The 19262-nt window shown below is 34.1% G+C and overlaps 1 protein-coding gene across 1 annotated transcript; it reads right to left on the reverse strand.

Moving 5' to 3' along the window:
* Positions 1–6376: 6376 nt before the first annotated feature.
* LOC114825519 (aspartic proteinase CDR1-like) lies at positions 6377–7762 on the reverse strand. Its single transcript, XM_029104261.2, has one exon. The coding sequence runs from the start codon at positions 7739–7741 to the stop codon at positions 6377–6379; it is 1365 nt and encodes a 454-aa protein (XP_028960094.2). The 5' UTR covers positions 7742–7762.
* Positions 7763–19262: the final 11500 nt, after the last annotated feature.

Genomic DNA, 19262 nt, shown 5'->3' on the forward strand with positions numbered 1-19262 from the left:
TTGAACAATTTCACTTTTATTTAACGCGTATTAAATGAAGGTGTGAACGGTCAATTTAGCCACTAAATTATTATTTGATTAAATTATTTTTTTCAGAAAAAGCAATCGTTGAATTATAAAAATCTACTAATTACATCCCTGTTCAATTTAAGTCATGTTAATTGCATATGATACATATTAGAGGGCAAATTGGTATTTTTCATGGAGAATAATGTATAGAGTTAACTTTGAAAAGTAAAGTAAACGTTAAATTCGTAACCTATATGAAATGTCAAAGGGTTTATAGGTAAGAAAATGACGGTATTTTACTCTCAAATGTGACAAGTGACTTAAATTGACGAAAAATTAGATAAAATAGTTTTGAATATAATAATACGATGAAATTAGCAGTTTTTAATAAATTTAGGGACTTATTTTTCTAAAAGAAATCATTCAAGGACCTAATTTTCACTAAGGTGATAAGTTAAGGACTAAATTGACAATTCACCCAAAATGAAATACCCTCGAAACTGTCATTTTGTCTCAATTTACTTCTTGAAACTAGTTTTGTCTCACTTTACCTCTTGAAACTAACATTTTCAACTCTTTTGCTCTCATTTCACCACACTCACTTAAAAAACTGTTAAATTCAAGGGTATTTTAGATATTTTATTTTTTACACCCTGCCTACGCACTAAATCAATCTCAATTTCAATTTTAACAACTCTAATTCAAAGACATGATTTTTAGGGCTTTTTAAAAGTAAATTATTCAATCAACAGAAAAATTTCAAGTAACAATGTGAAACTTTGGTTTGCAATGCACATTTGCTTTAAATGATTTTTTTTGGTTTGGAAAGAATTTTGGACATGATAGCTTAATGGATTTTTTGAGATTATATTTTCTGCAACTGATACGAGATCATGTTTTTTATGGGTGAAACTTACGGTTAGGTCAATTTCGATTAGAAAGATATTTTGAAATAGGTTGATCATGTTTCCTTTTTGTTGTAATAGTATTTTTTAAGTGCAAAGTTTCTAGCCAATACATGGATGCCTTGCAAGTGAAATTACTAAGAACAAAAATGTAACCCTTATTTGATTGATATAATGTTTTGATGCTTTGAATTTTCTATTGATTGAATAATTTTTTTTTTAAATGGCCAAAACTAATGAGCTTGAATTAGAATTGTCAAAAATAGAATTAAGATTGGTCTAGTGCATAGGCTAGAGGTAAATAGATGTGTACAAAATAAAATGTCTAAAATACCCTTGAATTTAATAGTTCTTTAACGAAATGAGGTGAAGTGAGACTAAAAGAGTTGAAAATGATAGTTTCAGTCTTTCAGAGAGCAAAATGAGGCAAAACTAATTTTATGAGGTAAATTGAGACTAAATGGTTGTTCATTGTTTCATGAGGCATTTCAATTAATAAACCTTTATTTAATATAAGACCAATTTTTCCTTAATAAATAGTGCGAAAAATGATTTTTACACCTGTTTTTTCATTTACATTGTAAGCTGAAAATTTTGAGTCCAATAATTGAATGTAACACATGAGTCTTATGAGTTTGGCTATGAACAAAAGAGTATTAATACACTTACTATTTATTTGTACCATTTCAAGGTTCCACCAACACATGAGAGATGAACAAATAGATGGTAAAGATAACATTTTTGTGAAAAGAATATTGGGTCACAACTATTAAACTCAAACTAAAATAACAATAACGTTGTACGAATCAGACTGAATCAACCTAATTTCTATATATCAGATTCAAACTCTACACAATTACGTTGAAAATGGTCTTTTAATTTTCTTTTGCTTTATTCGATTCATTTGCAATATCAAAAATGGATTCGACAGCATCTCCAAAGCTGTAGTGGCAAATGCTAAATATACAGAGCTAAAATTCAGCATCTCAGCTATATATGGAACAAGCAAACAAAGGTGAGGCCCGACATGAAATTGCATGCTGCTTCGGCCCGATCAATCGGCCCCGCAACATTTAGCGACTCAAAAAACCGTTCGCAAATTTAACACCGTGTAGACGAGCAATTGAATTTTTTGCAATAGAAGGGCTTGGGTTGGGAGAGGATTAAGTTGCCAATTTCTAAAATTTAGATTTTCGCATCTGCCATTGGAGATGGTATGAGTGCGAGAAAAAGGATTTGTGAAAATCATTTCCCACTTTAACTTCGTTCAGGTCGGCCTTTTCATACCAAGTCGGATCTAGGGTCAAGTTACCAAAACGTAGGTGAGCCACCTGAAAATTAGCAACCAAGATCAAGTAGACTCATGAACTCCATGTGGATACAGTTGAGAATAAGTTACACATTAATGAAAGGAGGGATCTTGCATGGGTAAGTTGAGTTACTCCACATATAGCCAATTGGTTTTATGATGGAACCTCAAGTTTCTTCATGGTATCAAGGCGCACGTGTGAAGCCAAACAGCCACACGCACTCCACGTCACCTCGTTGTGTTTTCCACATGTTAGACTTGAAAATTAGCCACACGTGAGAGGGCATGTTGATAATAAATCTCACATTAATGAAAGAAATGATCTTGCATGAGCTTACGAGTAAGTTGAACTACTCCTCATTTAGCCAATTAATTTTATGGTTAAACCTCAACTTTCTTCGGACACATCCAACCTCAACTCGATCCATATTCGATACTACCTATAAGGTAGGTAAGAGTTGAGGTAAACATGAAGTAAGGATCAATAGATGTCATCTCCAAATATTTCTGTTAAATTAATTAGATCATATAATACGACTATATTACAACATCACGACCTCTCCTCTAAGGTACGAGAGCATTTTTTTTTATCAACTTCGCTCTCAAATACTTGACTGATTTAAGAGCAACTCCACCGTTGCAAATGCCCCCTAGGGCAAGTTACTATTGAACAACCTCCAATAAGCTGTAACTACCTTAATGAACAGTAATTACCCTTTGCATCTCCACCCCTACACTAAATAGCAATGTCAGTAAGCAATAAAATATTAGTATTTTTTATTTTATAAAATAATACAAAATCATTTTATTTGTAATTTCGAGTAAAGCACTGAGAGCATCACAATAATTCCCAACCATTTCTTCACATCGTGAACTTGGAACTTGTATATTTGGACTCCTGGCAACTTTAGGAGCATAACTGGGTCCTTGCATGCACCATCAGTGCACTGGGAAGTGCAGTGATCCTAGACCTGAGAGCTTCAAGCTTTAGCTTGTAGTTTCAGGTGAGATTTCCTTGTTCCTTTGAATATTTGGGATTTTCTTGTTGGTGTTGTGATTCGGAGTGAAGACTTAATGGCTAAATTTTGTTCTTTTCGCTGTGCATGCTTTTTGTTTCGTTTTTCTAGAATCCAGCAAGAAAATCCGACGAGCTCTGTGACCAAACCCGGCCAATCTCGACCAAGGTTGTTACTCACAGTGGTAAAATCTGTTCCTTTTCATTTTAGCATCATTTTTGTGCTGAAATTACAATTTTTAATGGAGTTTTAAGTTGAGATCGGAATTGGGATGAATTCCTGCCAAATATTCCAATGTTCTCCCTCTAGGGGTCTGGTTACCCATGTTTTAAATTGTGGTTGACGTCACCTTGATGTTAGCCTTGCATCACCTCTACCTCGAGCTCTTGGGCCACCGATTCGAGCTTGGCCTCTCGCTCGGGCCCCCTACTGCGCAATCGCCGCATGAGCTGGAGAGGATTGCTGGGGCTATTGGGTCATCAAAGTCGCTGGTCCATCAGGCTCTAGCTCCCGTTGGAGTTGCTCTAAGCATTGGAGGCCCTTATATCTCTTCCATAATTATGTGCTGTAGAGGACGACCTACCCGGTCACGAAAAGCTGGTTTGGAGGAATTGCATGACTTAATCTCAAGCAATTATAGGCTTACAACCATCACCGAGAGAAAAACATTGTTAACCAAAATAGTCAATATTTTTCAGAGAAACTTTGAACTAGTAAATTTTCAGTAGGCTCCTTAACTGAGCTTTTAGCTAAAAATTTATGTAGAAGTTTCTACAACATGGTAGCAACAATTTTTTTGAACAAACGATATTATCTACATTAAAGGATGAGAGAGTGGGCTAAGCCTCACAATAGGCTAGCAATAATAAGGTTCAAATTTGTCTGTCACGAGAATCGAACCTAAAAACTTTTATTTATCAGTGAAGAGGAATATACCACTAGATCATAATAAGTGGCAACATGGTAGCAACAATTTTTTTTTTTGGGGTCAAATGATAGATTTTTTTTAAAGAGTAAATTGTCGATTTACTCCCTGAACTTATCTTCCAATAGAAAAGTTCAAGGAGCAAATTGAAAGGTAGGTGAAAGTTCAGAAGGTAAATCAACAGTTTACTCAACAATAAAATAGGCCCTATACAATAAAATCAACAGTCCAATTGAAAAGGTTTAGATCTGCTGCTAGAATATTAAAAATAAAAGGGTAAATCGCCAAAATGGTCCATGAGATTTGCATAACTCATCACTTTGGTCCCTGAGATTCCAAATCGATAAAAGTAGTCCCTGAGATTGTCCACCATCCATCATTTTTGTCATTCCGTTAAAAACTTCGTTAAGTGTTCTAGAGCTCTTGGCCGGAAGTTTTGGCAATTTTCAAAGCTTCGTAACTCGATCGTTTCTTAACCAAATTTGATCCATAATATATAAAAAAATAAAGATAGGAAAGTGTAGAATAAGATCATTCCTATTTCGAGCCGTTTTCCGGTTAAAATAATGGATGGTGGACAATCTCAAAGACCAAAGTGATGAGTTATGCAAATCTCAAGGACCATTTTGGCGATTTTACCAAAATAAAATAGGCCCTATACAATACCATTCCATAGAGTATCCATGATTTTGAAAATAGGCAGCTACAGCTTCCGCAACACGATTCCCACCCCTAGGCACAAATAGGAACTTCATCGAATCCAACTTCCGCGCCAAGCACCAAATATCATGAACAATGCATTCAACAACAACCGCATCACAACATGTTTTAAGATTAATCATATCAATAATAACCTTAGCATCTGATTCAATCTTGATTTTCTACAACCCCTTCTCCACACCACTTCCAGAGCATCCCGTATAGCAGTAGCTTCTGCCACCGCAGCCGACTGAAACCTCCCACCGTGTCCTCCAGCTACTAGAAGCAGCCGAGAAAAATCCTGTGGTGGGCCTTCTACCACTTGGTTTCCATAGTGGACACGTTCTCCTTGGTCATTCCAGCGCCCCTTGGTCATGACCGTCACGAATCCATATGGATGTCGCAATGTTGCAGACTCACGACGAACCCATGGCCTGATCTGTGGCTTGGTGCCTTCCATGGCTAAATTAGTGAGGATTCTCTTTGCTTGGGTCATGATTGTTGCTGATCTATATGCCGATGTTGGAGATGTCATGACTTTCATGACCTTTTTCCTACGATGCATGGACACAGGGAAAAGCCAACGTATCCCGTATCTGACACACAGGGATACGGATACGGACCCGATACATATCGGAATGAATGGATACGTTGTTTATTGATGAGATACGCGTATCATACTTTTTAGATACGTTTCAAACTAAATCAGAGGATAATCAGAGAATAAAAAAATCCAATAAATTGGCACATAATCGTGATTGATTCAAATTAGCTAAACTGAAATGATTGTTTGACTAAAAACCAAAACGATTTCGAACCTCAGAAATCAGACTTGTCACCTGCAACTGTGTTTGTGTGCCTCACTTTTTAAACGATTTGGATTTGTGTGTTCCTTGGTTTCAGATTTGTCACCATTGATTTATCGTGGCAGATACACACCTGTACGTGTTGTGTTCTTGTGTCTTGTTGTGGTGGCCATGTAGGGATTTATTATTGTTCTGTTGTTGTGCTTTATCTCACCAAATCAAGTATTTAGTCACTGGAGAAGATGCACCGAATTGGCACTCATCTTGAAACCGTGTTGTAATTGTGTTCTCGATCCATGAAATATGTCTATCGCTTCGATTAAAAAAAAAAATTATTGGGTAATTAATGTTAACTATGTCGTTAAATTTTAAGTCAAGTTGGAACAAAATTTGTTTCGCTACACTACATTTGGCAATATTGACAATGAAAAGAACATGCATGTAGTCCAATTTTAAGTACAAGGTTCAGTTACCCGGAATACATGGATAACTGAACCTTGTACTTAAAATTAACAATTTAAATTGGAATTCAATTAAATCTTAATTAAGTTGGTAATCATGCTTGTGCAGGGATAACAATTAACCAGAAATATCACTAACAACAAAACTTCCATTAAATCTCCAATTGTAAGCATAAAAAAGTTCATAACATATATTACTTTTTAGATGATGAGAAATTTAAAAGAACCAGACTAAAATTTTGTTCATCAATGCTCGGTGCAATCAGCCGGCTTAAACGACACAGTTCTTTCTTCAAGGTCATATCCCACCAGGAAGTTGATTTGAGCCAAGTTACCAAATATCGCCACGTCACTCGACGGTATCATTGTCAAGCAAACCAAATCGTCCTCGATTCTGGCAAATGTGTTCACTGCCTGCAACTTTACATCCGCACCCTTGAAATGTGCAGTTATGACCGGAACACCAATGTCATCGCTTTCGCTTCGGAAGCAAAGGCTCAGAATCCCCTTCGGATCACTAACCCTCTCTGCGTTAATGGCAACCTCCAACGCCGATTCCAAATCCTCGTAAAATCCAGGTGGAAGGAGGGTCAAAGTAGTCCCCGAGTCGATGATAATGTTGCCCTCATTGGCAGCAACAGCGACGTCATCCTCAAAGTTCGGTGATGATTTGGTTTTGTAGGCCAACCGCTTCTCTCCAACGCTAATGGCCTCGAGCGTGAGGTAATAGAAAGTGTCGGGCTGTTTAGCAACTATAGGTGTTGAAACAGCACCGGCACCTGAAACAATGCCAGCACTGCCAAAACTTATCTTGCTCGCCAAGTTATTGTTTGAATTCTTACTATTCGATGCCAGGGGCACCAGACAGTAGGAAAATTTCCCTCCGTTGGTCGATTTAGTCAGCTGAGAAACGAGGGAAAGAGGGCCTCCACCGAGGCCAATCAAGCCAGAACCGGACTCATCAAATGTGCCACCATTTTGATGTCCACAACCGAAGAGAATTTTCGGGAGTGAAACTGGACGGCCAGAAGTTGATCCAATGCTGAAGGTCTCAACAGCTAGAGTCCCTCTAGTGAAAGAGCGGTCTCCGTAATGATAGCTATAGTCACACGTTTCATGACCTTCGTTGTCTTCGGTGCTGCAGGAGGCTTCTTCGAGATAAGTACATGAATTGGACTGACACGGGATGGAGCGGTAGGTTGACGATTTCTTGGGATCGAAGAGAGGAGGGTTTTGGTTGAAGCATTGCTTGCATGGCTTGCATTGAGTCCAGATGAGATCACTGCCTGTGTCAGCTATTCCGAGAACTTCAACTGGTGGGGTCCCAATTGATACGTTCATTAGGTATTCTCCAGCACTTGATATTATTCTGGACTGGATATTTGCTGATGACGACGACGATAATGAGGTGATTATTGGCTTGACGAAGTGATTGGCACGAGTGACAGAACGGCGAAAGGCATTATGCAAGCGATCGTAACGAGAGACGGATGAATTGTACCAGGGAGAGAGCGGAGAATCACGGTGTATGAGATCGGCAGTGAAACCGTGGCTATTGGCTAGCGTGAGCAAAGTGAAATATGCTAGTACGGCAAGTGGAAAATGAATCATATTGCAAGCAGAAAGGGCGAAGGTCGCCATATCAGTTTGTCTTGGTTTGGTTCGGTGATTCATGAAGGATCGATTGAAGTTGGAATAACGAAAGCGTTGGTGTTGCAACAAGTATTTATAGACATTGTGATGGTTAAAATTCAATTATGGCATTATAATTGGAAGATCAACATGCAGAGCGGTTTTAGAAATGTAAAAAGGCTGAAGGTCGATGAAAAGGTTGTGAAAAAATAAGATTCCAATTATTATATAGTATTGAATGATGTTATTAGTTGACGATACATTTTCTTGATCGGCATGTAACAAAATCAAATAAGGCTAAATCATGTGAGTATTTATTACATAACTGATTTGTTCATTTCGTAGAACCTCGATAATTTAATACTCAATAAATTAATAATTAATCTCGGTTAAATAATATATATTTTTAACTGATGCCGGTGTCGACTCTGAAATAATGTACTAAATTAATAATTTGCTAAATTATAAGATAATATGTTTTGAAAAATTCAGATAAATCCCACATAATATATAAATCAATATCTATTAAAAATCCATATAGATCCCACATAATATATAAATTAATAATTTCCTTTTACTATGGTTTTTGTTTTGTTTTGTTAAAAAAAAAAGAGTTTTTCTTGGTTACATATTCATAAAATTAAATAATGTAGTACATTAAATTGAACAAGTATAATTAATTTTGAAAAACGTAAGTAAATTTATGATTTTTACCTTGTTAAATAAATAAATAGAATTGTTAGTTTGTAAAACAAAAAACTAAACACAATATACAATATCGAAGAAAATACGAAATACTTGATAAATTAATAAGTTACTAGCCTCTCTGCACGCACTAACGTGCGTGCGAGAGGCATTTTTGCATCACGGGCGCTACGCGCCCCACAAATGTGTTATTTTAAATATTCTTATATTTCTTAAGTGGTTATTTTATAAATTGTGGGTGTGTGTCCATCACAACAATTTCTCATTATTTTCAATCATCTCCAAAGAATTGCGTAAAAATTATTTAAAAATTAATTGAATGCAAATATGTGATTAAAACTGAAAATGGAGAGAGAATGCAAATTGAAAACATGAATTACTAACCCAATAAAAATTTCGATTTTAGGAAAAGAATTTTTTCTAAAAATAATTTTCACCCTAAAATTCATCACCATCTATTTGTATAAACAATGAAGAAGCAAAACTGAAGAGAACTGGTTGGATTAATTGGGAACACTGCCAATTTCATTGATCCTTCTTCCCATGCGAATAAGAAATCAAATTGAGTATCTAATTATAGCTTTAAATGTAAACAAACAAATTAAAAGGCTAACTAACACTATTAAAGCAAAAAAACAACATTAATTTAAATTTTGAACAACCTGATTTCTGTATTTTTCTTCTTTGGTTCTGCAAAGATATGAAAAGATGAAAATCAACTTATTCCTTTTATCTGTTGCGTAACTTGCATTACCAACATTCACAAATAAAGATTCATGTAGGAAAACTACAATTTTGAAGTTAAATTGGGTTTTAATGAATAAATTTAGACAACGTCTGTCCACAAACACATTGATCTCTAAGACATCAAATGATATGAATTACAAAGAACAGGAATAAAATGGGTTCTATCACAGAAATGAACAACATATAAGGCAATAATTGTGCAAATGGTTCTCTGCAAGTGCAGGCTGTGCAGGCCATGAGATTTAGTTGTGTACAGCAACACCAATGGTTCTTCCATGCTTGAAAATATAGACGGATTACTTCCAAACAGAAATACATTGGCATCAGATACGTGTGAAATCAAAGCCATGCTTGCCACCCATTTGCTTGCACTTGATGCTTTAGATTTTCATGGTTAATCTGCAAGTAATGATGATAAAATAAGAAGTCTAACTATAATGCACAATCCCAAATATAAAGGTTGTAAGCAATTTAACCTAAATACCTTTAACTTTGACAATTTTCTGATGGCAATACTTTTACTCCAGATACTTTTAGAATACTGAAAGATAAATAATTTGTCAAATTTGAGGTAACAAATTGTAATCATGTTTACAAAATTACATAGTAAGAAATGTTACCTTAATCTTGTACTTCAACCTTTGTACTTTGCGACGGGTGCGATGCTTGTAAAACTGACAAAAAAATGCAATTTTATTTCTATTTGAAAATTGAATGCAATTTGAATTTCCAGTATACTTCCGTATGAAAATAAGAGAATACTTACCGTATTTAGAAAAGTTGTTTGGTCACTATTAATCTTTTTCCTGCACCCATAATTTATTTTTTATAATTCGAGATAATTAATTTGTAGATTTTTTTTAATTTTATAATTTGAGATAATTAATTTGTAGAATGATATAGACAATGCCATTAAAAATAAATAGGTAAGAAATGGTGTTGTACCTAATTTGTTGGACTTTATTCCAAATTCGTATGATGCGAGGAGTTGTTGAAGGTTTTAATTCTTCTACAACATTTTTCATGCGCCACCTATATATTGAAGGTACATATAATGTTAGAATTTTTTGTAACAAATTTAATAAAGAATTTAGAATACATACTGCTCATGCTTCTTTTTTTTTTCCACTCTTTGAGAATAAGTTGGCTTAGATCAGTAGTTTTTACTCCGACAGATATCTCCCACCCAGGTGTAAAAATAGAGATACGTCTGTTTGAGATCTTATCAATAGGTAGTTCCTTCTCCATTTTTTTGTGGGTATTCTTGTAAATATCCTGAGAATGAAAACAAATAATTTTTTTAATTTCCATAGCACATGTATAGGACATCAAGATAATCAAAATTGAAACTCATAATCTGACCAAAATTTAAAAATCGCACAATGAAAATTTCAAAGGAAGAAGTTTAAAAAACTAAAATTGACTTAGAAATACTAAATACAAACTCATATATACATCCTGAAAGCTACAGTAGACCGCATCAAATTCATCACCTAAAAGATAAACCGTAAAAAAACCTAAAAACTGAAAAGGTAAATTTAGATTGAGATTTACCCAAAATTACTCAGACCTTTGAACTTTGGAGCCTAAAAGAATTGTCTTGACCCTATAACAAAAAGGAGAGAGAAAGAATAAGAAAATTGAAATAAAAAGCACCAAGATTTTAACCACAAAAGCTATAGCACATACGTTTCAAAGGCCCGTGAAGAAAAATAAGAAAAAATGAAAGCCTAACCTATCAATTGATTTATTTGATAAGATAAGGGAAGAAAAACTTGCAGAGAACAAAAACCACAATCAAACCACTACAATTAACGTGCAGAATTTTCAATAATCCTGTGAAAATGCATGAGAAGAATAAGGAATAAGAAGCATTTTGATAGAGAACAAAACACACAAATTTAATAATTGAGAACTACAGAACTACCAGTTCTTATTGGTTTTTCGCCAATTTGATCTTCTCCTTCAGGCTCTAGCATAACATTTTGAATTTGTTATCTTGAGGTTATTTTATTTCGTGTTTTATTTACATGTCCCGCAAAACCGGTTCCTCTCCCACGTTTGCTTTATTTTCATGCACGTTCGCGTTTATCGTTCTTCAAAACTGTTTCCTTCACACACTTCAAGCCTGCAACTGCTGAATAGCAGTTCTATTCTAAACGTATTAGGTCTCTTTTTATTTTCTTTTTTGTTTTATTCCATTAGCAATAACATGAGAGCCTTTAAACTGAAAGCAGTTTGGAAAAAGCAGTCTCTCTCCCACGTTTCTTTCCTCAGTTTCCACTATTTTTTAATTTTATTTTGTTTTTTATTGGTGTTTTTACTGCATCTGTCTCTTTGTGTTTTCAACTTTTTCTTTTAAATCAAGACCAGTTACCAACATTGCATTCGTCAATTATCAATTACGTGGACTTGTTTTACCAGTATTCGGTTTAATTTCCTTTTTTTTTTTTTTTTTTTGTATTTCTTGCTCTCAATTTTTAGTAAAAATTTAGTTTTTTCCTTCAATATAGTTTTATGTTCGGTTATAAGTTTTTTACCACTTTGTCCTCCTTTTTTGGATTTTTTGGTTTTTGATTGTGAAGGAAACATAGGGATATTCTTGGTATTTTGGAATGTTTCACCAAACTGGGGCTCTCCCTTTATATATATAGATAAACAATGAAGAAGCAAAACTGAAGAGAACTGGTTGGATTAATTGGGAACACTGCCAATTTCATTGATCCTTCTTCCCATGCGAATAAGAAATCAAATTGAGTATCTAATTATAGCTTTATATGTAAACAAACAAATTAAAAGGCTAACTAACACTATTAAAGCAAAAAACAACATTAATTTAAATTTTGAACAACCTGATTTCTGTATTTTTCTTCTTTGGTTATGCAAAGATATGAAAAGATGAAAATCAACTTATTCCTTTTATCTGTTGCGTAACTTGCATTACCAACATTCACAAATAAAGATTCATGTAGGAAAACTACAATTTTGAAGTTAAATTGGGTTTTAATGAATAAATTTAGACAACGTCTGTCCGCAAACACATTGATCTCTAAGACATCAAATGATATGAATTACAAAGAACAGGAATAAAATGGGTTCTATCACAGAAATGAACAACATATAAGGCAATAATTGTGCAAATGGTTCTCTGCAAGTGCAGGCTGTGCAGGCCATGAGATTTAGTTGTGTACGTTCACAGCAACACCAATGGTTCTTCCATGCTTGAAAATATAGACGGATTACTTCCAAACAGAAATACATTGGCATCAGATACGTGTGAAATCAAAGCCATGCTTGCCACTCTTGCACTTGATGCTTTAGATTTTCATGGTTAATCTGCAAGTAATGATGATAAAATAAGAAGTCTAACTATAATGCACAATCCCAAATATAAAGGTTGCAGTCAATTTAACCTAAATACCTTTAACTTTGACAATTTTCTGATGGCAATACTTTTACTCCAGATACTTTTAGAATACTGAAAGATAAATAATTTGTCAAATTTGAGGTAACAAATTGTAATCATGTTTACAAAATTAAATAGTAAGAAATGTTACCTTAATCTTGTACTTCAACCTTTGTACTTTGCGACGAGTGCGATGCTTGTAAAACTGACAAAAAAATGCAATTTTATTTCTATTTGAAAATTGAATGCAATTTGAATTTCCAATATACTTCCGTATGAAAATAAGAGAATACTTACCGTATTTAGAAAAGTTGTTTGGTCACTATTAATCTTTTTCCTGCACCCATAATTTATTTTTTATAATTCGAGATAATTAATTTGTAGATTTTTTTTAATTTTATAATTTGAGATAATTAATTTGTAGAATGATATAGACAATGCCATTAAAAATAAATAGGTAAGAAATGGTGTTGTACCTAATTTGTTGGACTTTATTCCAAATTCGTATGATGCGAGGAGTTGTTGAAGGTTTTAATTCTTCTACAGCCTTTTTCATGCGCCACCTATATATTGAAGGTACATATAATGTTAGAATTTTTTGTAACAAATTTAATAAAGAATTTAGAATACATACTGCTCATGCTTCTTTTTTTTCCACTCTTTGAGAATAAGTTGGCTTAGATCAGTAGTTTTTACTCCGACAGATATCTCCCACTCAGGTGTAAAAATAGAGACACGTCTGTTTGAGATCTTATCAATAGGTAGTTCCTTCTCCATTTTTTTGTGGGTATTCTTGTAAATATCCTGAGAATGAAAACAAATAATTTTTTTAATTTCCATAGCACATGTATAGGACATCAAGATAATCAAAATTGAAACTCATAATCTAACCAAAATTAAAAAATCGCACAATGAAAATTTCAAAGGAAGAAGTTTAAAAAACTAAAATTGACTTAGAAATACTAAATACAAACTCATATATACATCCTGAAAACTGCAGTAGACCGCATCAAATTCATCACCTAAAAGATAAATCGTAAAAAAACCTACAAACTGAAAAGGTAAATTTAGATTGAGATTTACCCAAAATTACTCAGACCTTTGAACTTTGGAGCCTAAAAGAATCGTCTTGACCCTATAACAAAAAGGAGAGAGAAAGAATAAGAAAATTGAAATAAAAAGCACCAAGATTTTTGTTGGAAATGTGCCATAAAGCCAATCATATGATGATACTTTACGGACATTTCACATGTTAAACTAATCTAGTTTAATATAAAGGGCAAAGATTATTGTTTGAGCCGTCTCATATAAATGTTATATGCTTAAACGATAAAGTCCAAGGAATATGTGATTGGGAGAATGTAATCTGATGAAGTTAGATTCATGAGACCATTCTTTCGTAGACACATCCTAAATGTTCCTGATCATAGGATTGCCAATTGGGCATTGACAGTCCGTCAAGATCGGTACGTGCTATGTCTTCTCTCAGGGAGAGTGACTAGTCTCGAGTCATTGGTGTGTGTGACATCAAGACAAGTACGTAGGTGCTCAATAGAGAATGAGTTCACTGAACGCGATCGACGAAGAGTTCTCATACTCATGTCACATGAGAACTCATGGTTGGGATAATGCAAAGTAGTCCTTTGACCTGAGGCATCATAGTTGTCTTGTGGTTAAGTCCTTGATCTTTGATTATGTCAAAGTCACTCCATCAGGAGGGTGTCCACGGCATCGTTGGGGTTAAGCCACTTAGCCATGGAGGCAAGTGAATGCGCAACAAGGGATCTCTAACCTTCAAACTGTTTGAGGGAGAATACTCTATGATATGATTTAGAATATCTGGCCAGAGTATGAATGAGATTTAGAAAAGTCGTTCTAAATCACATTCAAGGAAATCATATAAGCACACGAATCACATTGGATAGTAGACATGAACATATAAACTATCAAACCAAACAATGTGGTCAAGAGTATTAGATTAGAGAAAGACCGTATTGCATTTGTAATCCCAAACTGAATAGGTTCTCTAACCTCTTCTGATTAGCTTGGGTAACCATGATATGCTGCTAGGTGTCACTCATGGTTTGTGGAAGCCCTAAACGTGTGTAATCATTAAAGGGAGAATTGAAAGTAAGTTTCAAATTCACAATCGATGTAAAATGGTTTTAATCGCCCACTGCCTCGCTAAAAGGAACCTAATGGATCGCACACCATAAGAGGTGGAGATTGGAGATTAAACGGAGATGAGTAAGAATGATTAAATGGTTTAATCATTTATTTATGGCAATGATTAATTAATATGTTAATTAATCAAACGAATAAGTTCGTTAAAGACCTAGGGGATAGTTTTGGACCTTAAGGCCCAATGGACTTCGAACGTCAAGTCCATTGACTTAAGTTGTATGACAACTTAATGAATAATGATTCACAAAGGCCTAATTAGCCCAAAATACCCTAGGGCCGGCCATGATGCTAAGGGTAGTGAACTTGGACTTATTTACAAGTTTGCCACTCAAATGAATAAAGGTATAAATATGACTTTATAGCCTAAAATTCGTAAGGGGTTTGTTTTGGGGAAAATTGGAGAGAACATGTCTTTCCATTTCTCTCTAAAGAGGCCGGCCACCTTGGGGGGTACATCTAGCAATCCTACTACTCCAAGGTCACTCATATCTTCTCCAATCTCTCCTTGGTGAAGAGACTTAGAGGTTCCCTATTTTGGGAACTTGGAAAAACCTATTCTTCCATCCAAATCCATAGATTTAAGATGCAAGGAATGAAAGCCCTCTCTTTGGGTGATTAGCCTTTGCTTATGCAATGAGGAATCTTCAAAGGTATAAATTTCAACTCACTTTGTTTTGAGTTGATTAATGGTTCACCAATCTACTAGGCTTTGAATTTCATGGGTAATGTTTTGTTTTTGAATGCATGCAAGCATGATTTCGCCTTTTAATTGTTAAATGCATGCTATAGATGTTATTCAAATGAACATGTTTTCACTAAATAATCCTTCAATTTTAACCACAAAAGCTATAGCACATACGTTTCAAAGGCCCGTGAAGAAAAATAAAAAAAAATGAAAGCCTAACCTATCAATTGATTTATTTGATAAGATAAGGGAAGAAAAACCTGCAGAGAACAAAAACCACAATCAAACCACTACAATTAACGTGCAGAATTTTCAATAATCCTGTGAAAATGCATGAGAAGAATAAGGAATAAGAAGCATTTTGATAGAGAACAAAACACACAAATTTAATAATTGAGAACTACAGAACTACCAGTTCTTATTGGTTTTTCGCCAATTTGATCTTCTCCTTCAGGCTCTAGCATAACATTTTGAATTTGTTATCTTGAGGTTATTTTATTTCGTGTTTTATTTACATGTCCCGCAAAACCGGTTCCTCTCCCACGTTTGCTTTATTTTCATGCACGTTCGCGTTTATCGTTCTTCAAAACTGTTTCCTTCACACACTTCAAGCCTGCAACTGCTGAATAGCAGTTCTATTCTAAACGTATTAGGTCTCTTTTTATTTTCTTTTTTGTTTTATTCCATTAGCAATAACATGAGAGCCTTTAAACTGAAAGCAGTTTGGAAAAAGCAGTCTCTCTCCCACGTTTCTTTCCTCAGTTTCCACTATTTTTTAATTTTATTTTGTTTTTTATTGGTGTTTTTACTGCATCTGTCTCTTTGTGTTTTCAACTTTTTCTTTTAAATCAAGACCAGTTACCAACGTTGCATTAGTCAATTATCAATTACGTGGACTTGTTTTACCAGTATTCGGTTTAATTTCCTTTTTTTTTTTTTTTTTTTTTTTTTTGTATTTCTTGCTCTCAATTTTTAGTAAAAATTTAGTTTTTTCCTTCGATACAGTTTTATGTTCGGTTATAAGTTTTTTACCAGTTTGTCCTCCTTTTTTGGATTTTTTGGTTTTTGATTGTGAAGGAAACATAGGGATATTCTTGGTATTTTGGAATGTTTCACCAAACTGGGGCTCTCCCTTTATATATATAGATTAATTAGCTGATAAGATAGTAGTTTATTAATTCATTAATATTCCGCAAAATTAATACATATTCTTAGTACAAAACTATTAATTTACAGAGATTTAACTTTATTTTGTTCTGTCTATCCAGATTTCCTTGGCTTTCGTTTGTTACGGCTCTTTCTCTATTTTGTTGTGCCGTTGAGGTTTTCTTCAACGGATGAAATTTAATATTTATAAGAAATTTAAAATTGTAAACCATGGTGTCCTGTGAATTTATTTGGAAAGTTAATGCAAAGTTTCTTGTCGAAATAAAATTTAAATTAAAATGCCGAAATTCCTTTCGAATTTATACTTAACTTCAAATTTGAAAAGTGATAAATTGCCCTAGTGATTCGGGCTTTTTTTTATTTTTTATTTTTTTAATCCATACCTTTGCTTTGTTGAGAATTAGTCACACACATTGATGGAATGAGAGATTTTGCATGGGCTTATAAGTAAGTTGGGTTACTCTCCATATTAGTAATTGGTTTTATGATGGAACATCAACTTTCTTCATGATACCAAAGCAAGTTGTCTCGCTTGTGAAGCCTAACCGCCACATGCGCTCCACGTCACCCCATTGTGTTGTTCACATGTTAGGCTTGAAAATTCGTCACACGTGAGGGGGTGTGTTGAGAATTAGTCCCACATTAATGGAGGAGAAATCTTACATGGGCTTATAAATAGTAAGTTGAGTTACTCTCCATATTGCCAATTGATTTTATGGTAGAATGTCAACTTTCTTCACGCTTCTCCTCTTAGCATAAATTAATGTAAAATATCATTTGTATTTATAAAAAATCCTCTCTCCTATGATTTTTCAACCTTTAACCAATTTATCCCTTACCATCCGTCTTCCGGAAATGTAAGTTATACATGAAATCACCATATTAAATCAAAATAAAAAAGCAAGATGAACAACAAGCCAATACAACTTTTTCATTAAGGAAAAGAAAAACAATGTAACGACAAATTAGATTACGAAAATTAAACATGTGTTGTAGTTGTTGTACCTGAAGACACCAACTAAACCATCGAGACAACGAAAAAACAATGGACAACCAGGCGACAGCATCACAAGCCACAATGGGAAGATAAATGAGATGACATGAATAAGAATTTGATACACATTATCAAACATGACTTCGAAGTATTCAATTTAGATTTAATTGAAGCTCTGATCTTCTTAAAACATATTAGAGGAATTAGTATGCATAAAATTAAAAGCTACAACCACTTTCCACTAATTGCCTCTAAGCCATGCTAGCATTAAAAAATCTGCATGGACAAGCAACTTAATTAGTACTACGGTTTAGTGGTATTCATCTTCATTTGTAAGTGAGAGGTCTTAGGTTGACAATATATATATATATATATATATATATATATATATATATATATATATATATATATATATGCTTTCAGAATATACTAACTGCATTCCTAATTATTAGAATGGTACATTTTTCAACGGCTTCTCATGTTTACTATTTTACACCCCATGATTTTGAGAAAAAAAAAAACATTTTTTTTTTCATTTACCAAACAAAATTTTAATCCCAACATTTTATAAAAAGTTGCTTTTAAAACATTTAAGCAACCTCAAACCAGCACTTGACCTATAAATTTGACCGGATAATGGATCCCTTGGTTAAATTTGGGGAGCTAACAAGTTTTTTGGAGTGAGTTACCTTATATATATATATATATATATATATATATATATATAAGTCTCATATAAGTATATTAGCTTTTCAAAAAAAATAATTTAGCCAAAAATCAATAAAAACTTAACTATTAAGCCATATAGCAATGACATATTTTTGTTTTGGACTTAATCAATGATATATTTTTACTAAATAGGCATGGGTCAATGATGAATGTCACATAGGCTTTATGTCATTATAAATAGTTAGAATTTGAATATTTTATCATTCTCTCTCTCTCTCTCTATGAATGTCATATGGGCTTAAACTATTATAAATAAGGATTTAGATCATCTACGGACCAATTTTGTGGGGACCTTCTAGACTGATGGATCTTATCCATGATACAAATGGAATGGCCAAAAATCTTTTCACCTTTCTCTCTTCTCCTCAACTCTTCTCTTTCTCCATCACTTTGAAGCTCTCAACCTCAAACCACCAGCCCCCCAAATTGAAGATCAAATTTCAACCTTACCTCAAAATTAACACTAACACTGCCACAACCCACCCAGCCCACAACCCCCAATTGCATGTGTCTCACCTTACCCTTTCCAAAATTAGCCTTAGCAGCACCACATCCCTCAATTGTAGGTCCCTCAACCCTAAAATCTCAGTCCATGTTAACGAAAAGAGAGGGGTCGTGCAACCCGATGTCTTCTGGTTGCATATATCTTTTTCATAACTATGGAAAAATTATAGAAAGAAACAAAGTTACAAGAGAGAGATAAATCTAAAAGATGAAGAAGAAGAAAATAGGACAAATAAAATCTAAAACAGTAAGAGAGAGCCAAAAAATAAATCAGACTTAGAAAACAAATGACTTGCAATTCAATTTGGGGTTTGTTAATAGCTATGAGGTGTAGCAGTGCAAGGGAGAAAAAGAAGCTGAGGGGAAAGAGAGGAATGTG

Source organism: Malus domestica, chromosome 06 (genome assembly GCF_042453785.1).
Source record: "Malus domestica chromosome 06, GDT2T_hap1".
Taxonomy (NCBI): domain Eukaryota; kingdom Viridiplantae; phylum Streptophyta; class Magnoliopsida; order Rosales; family Rosaceae; genus Malus; species Malus domestica.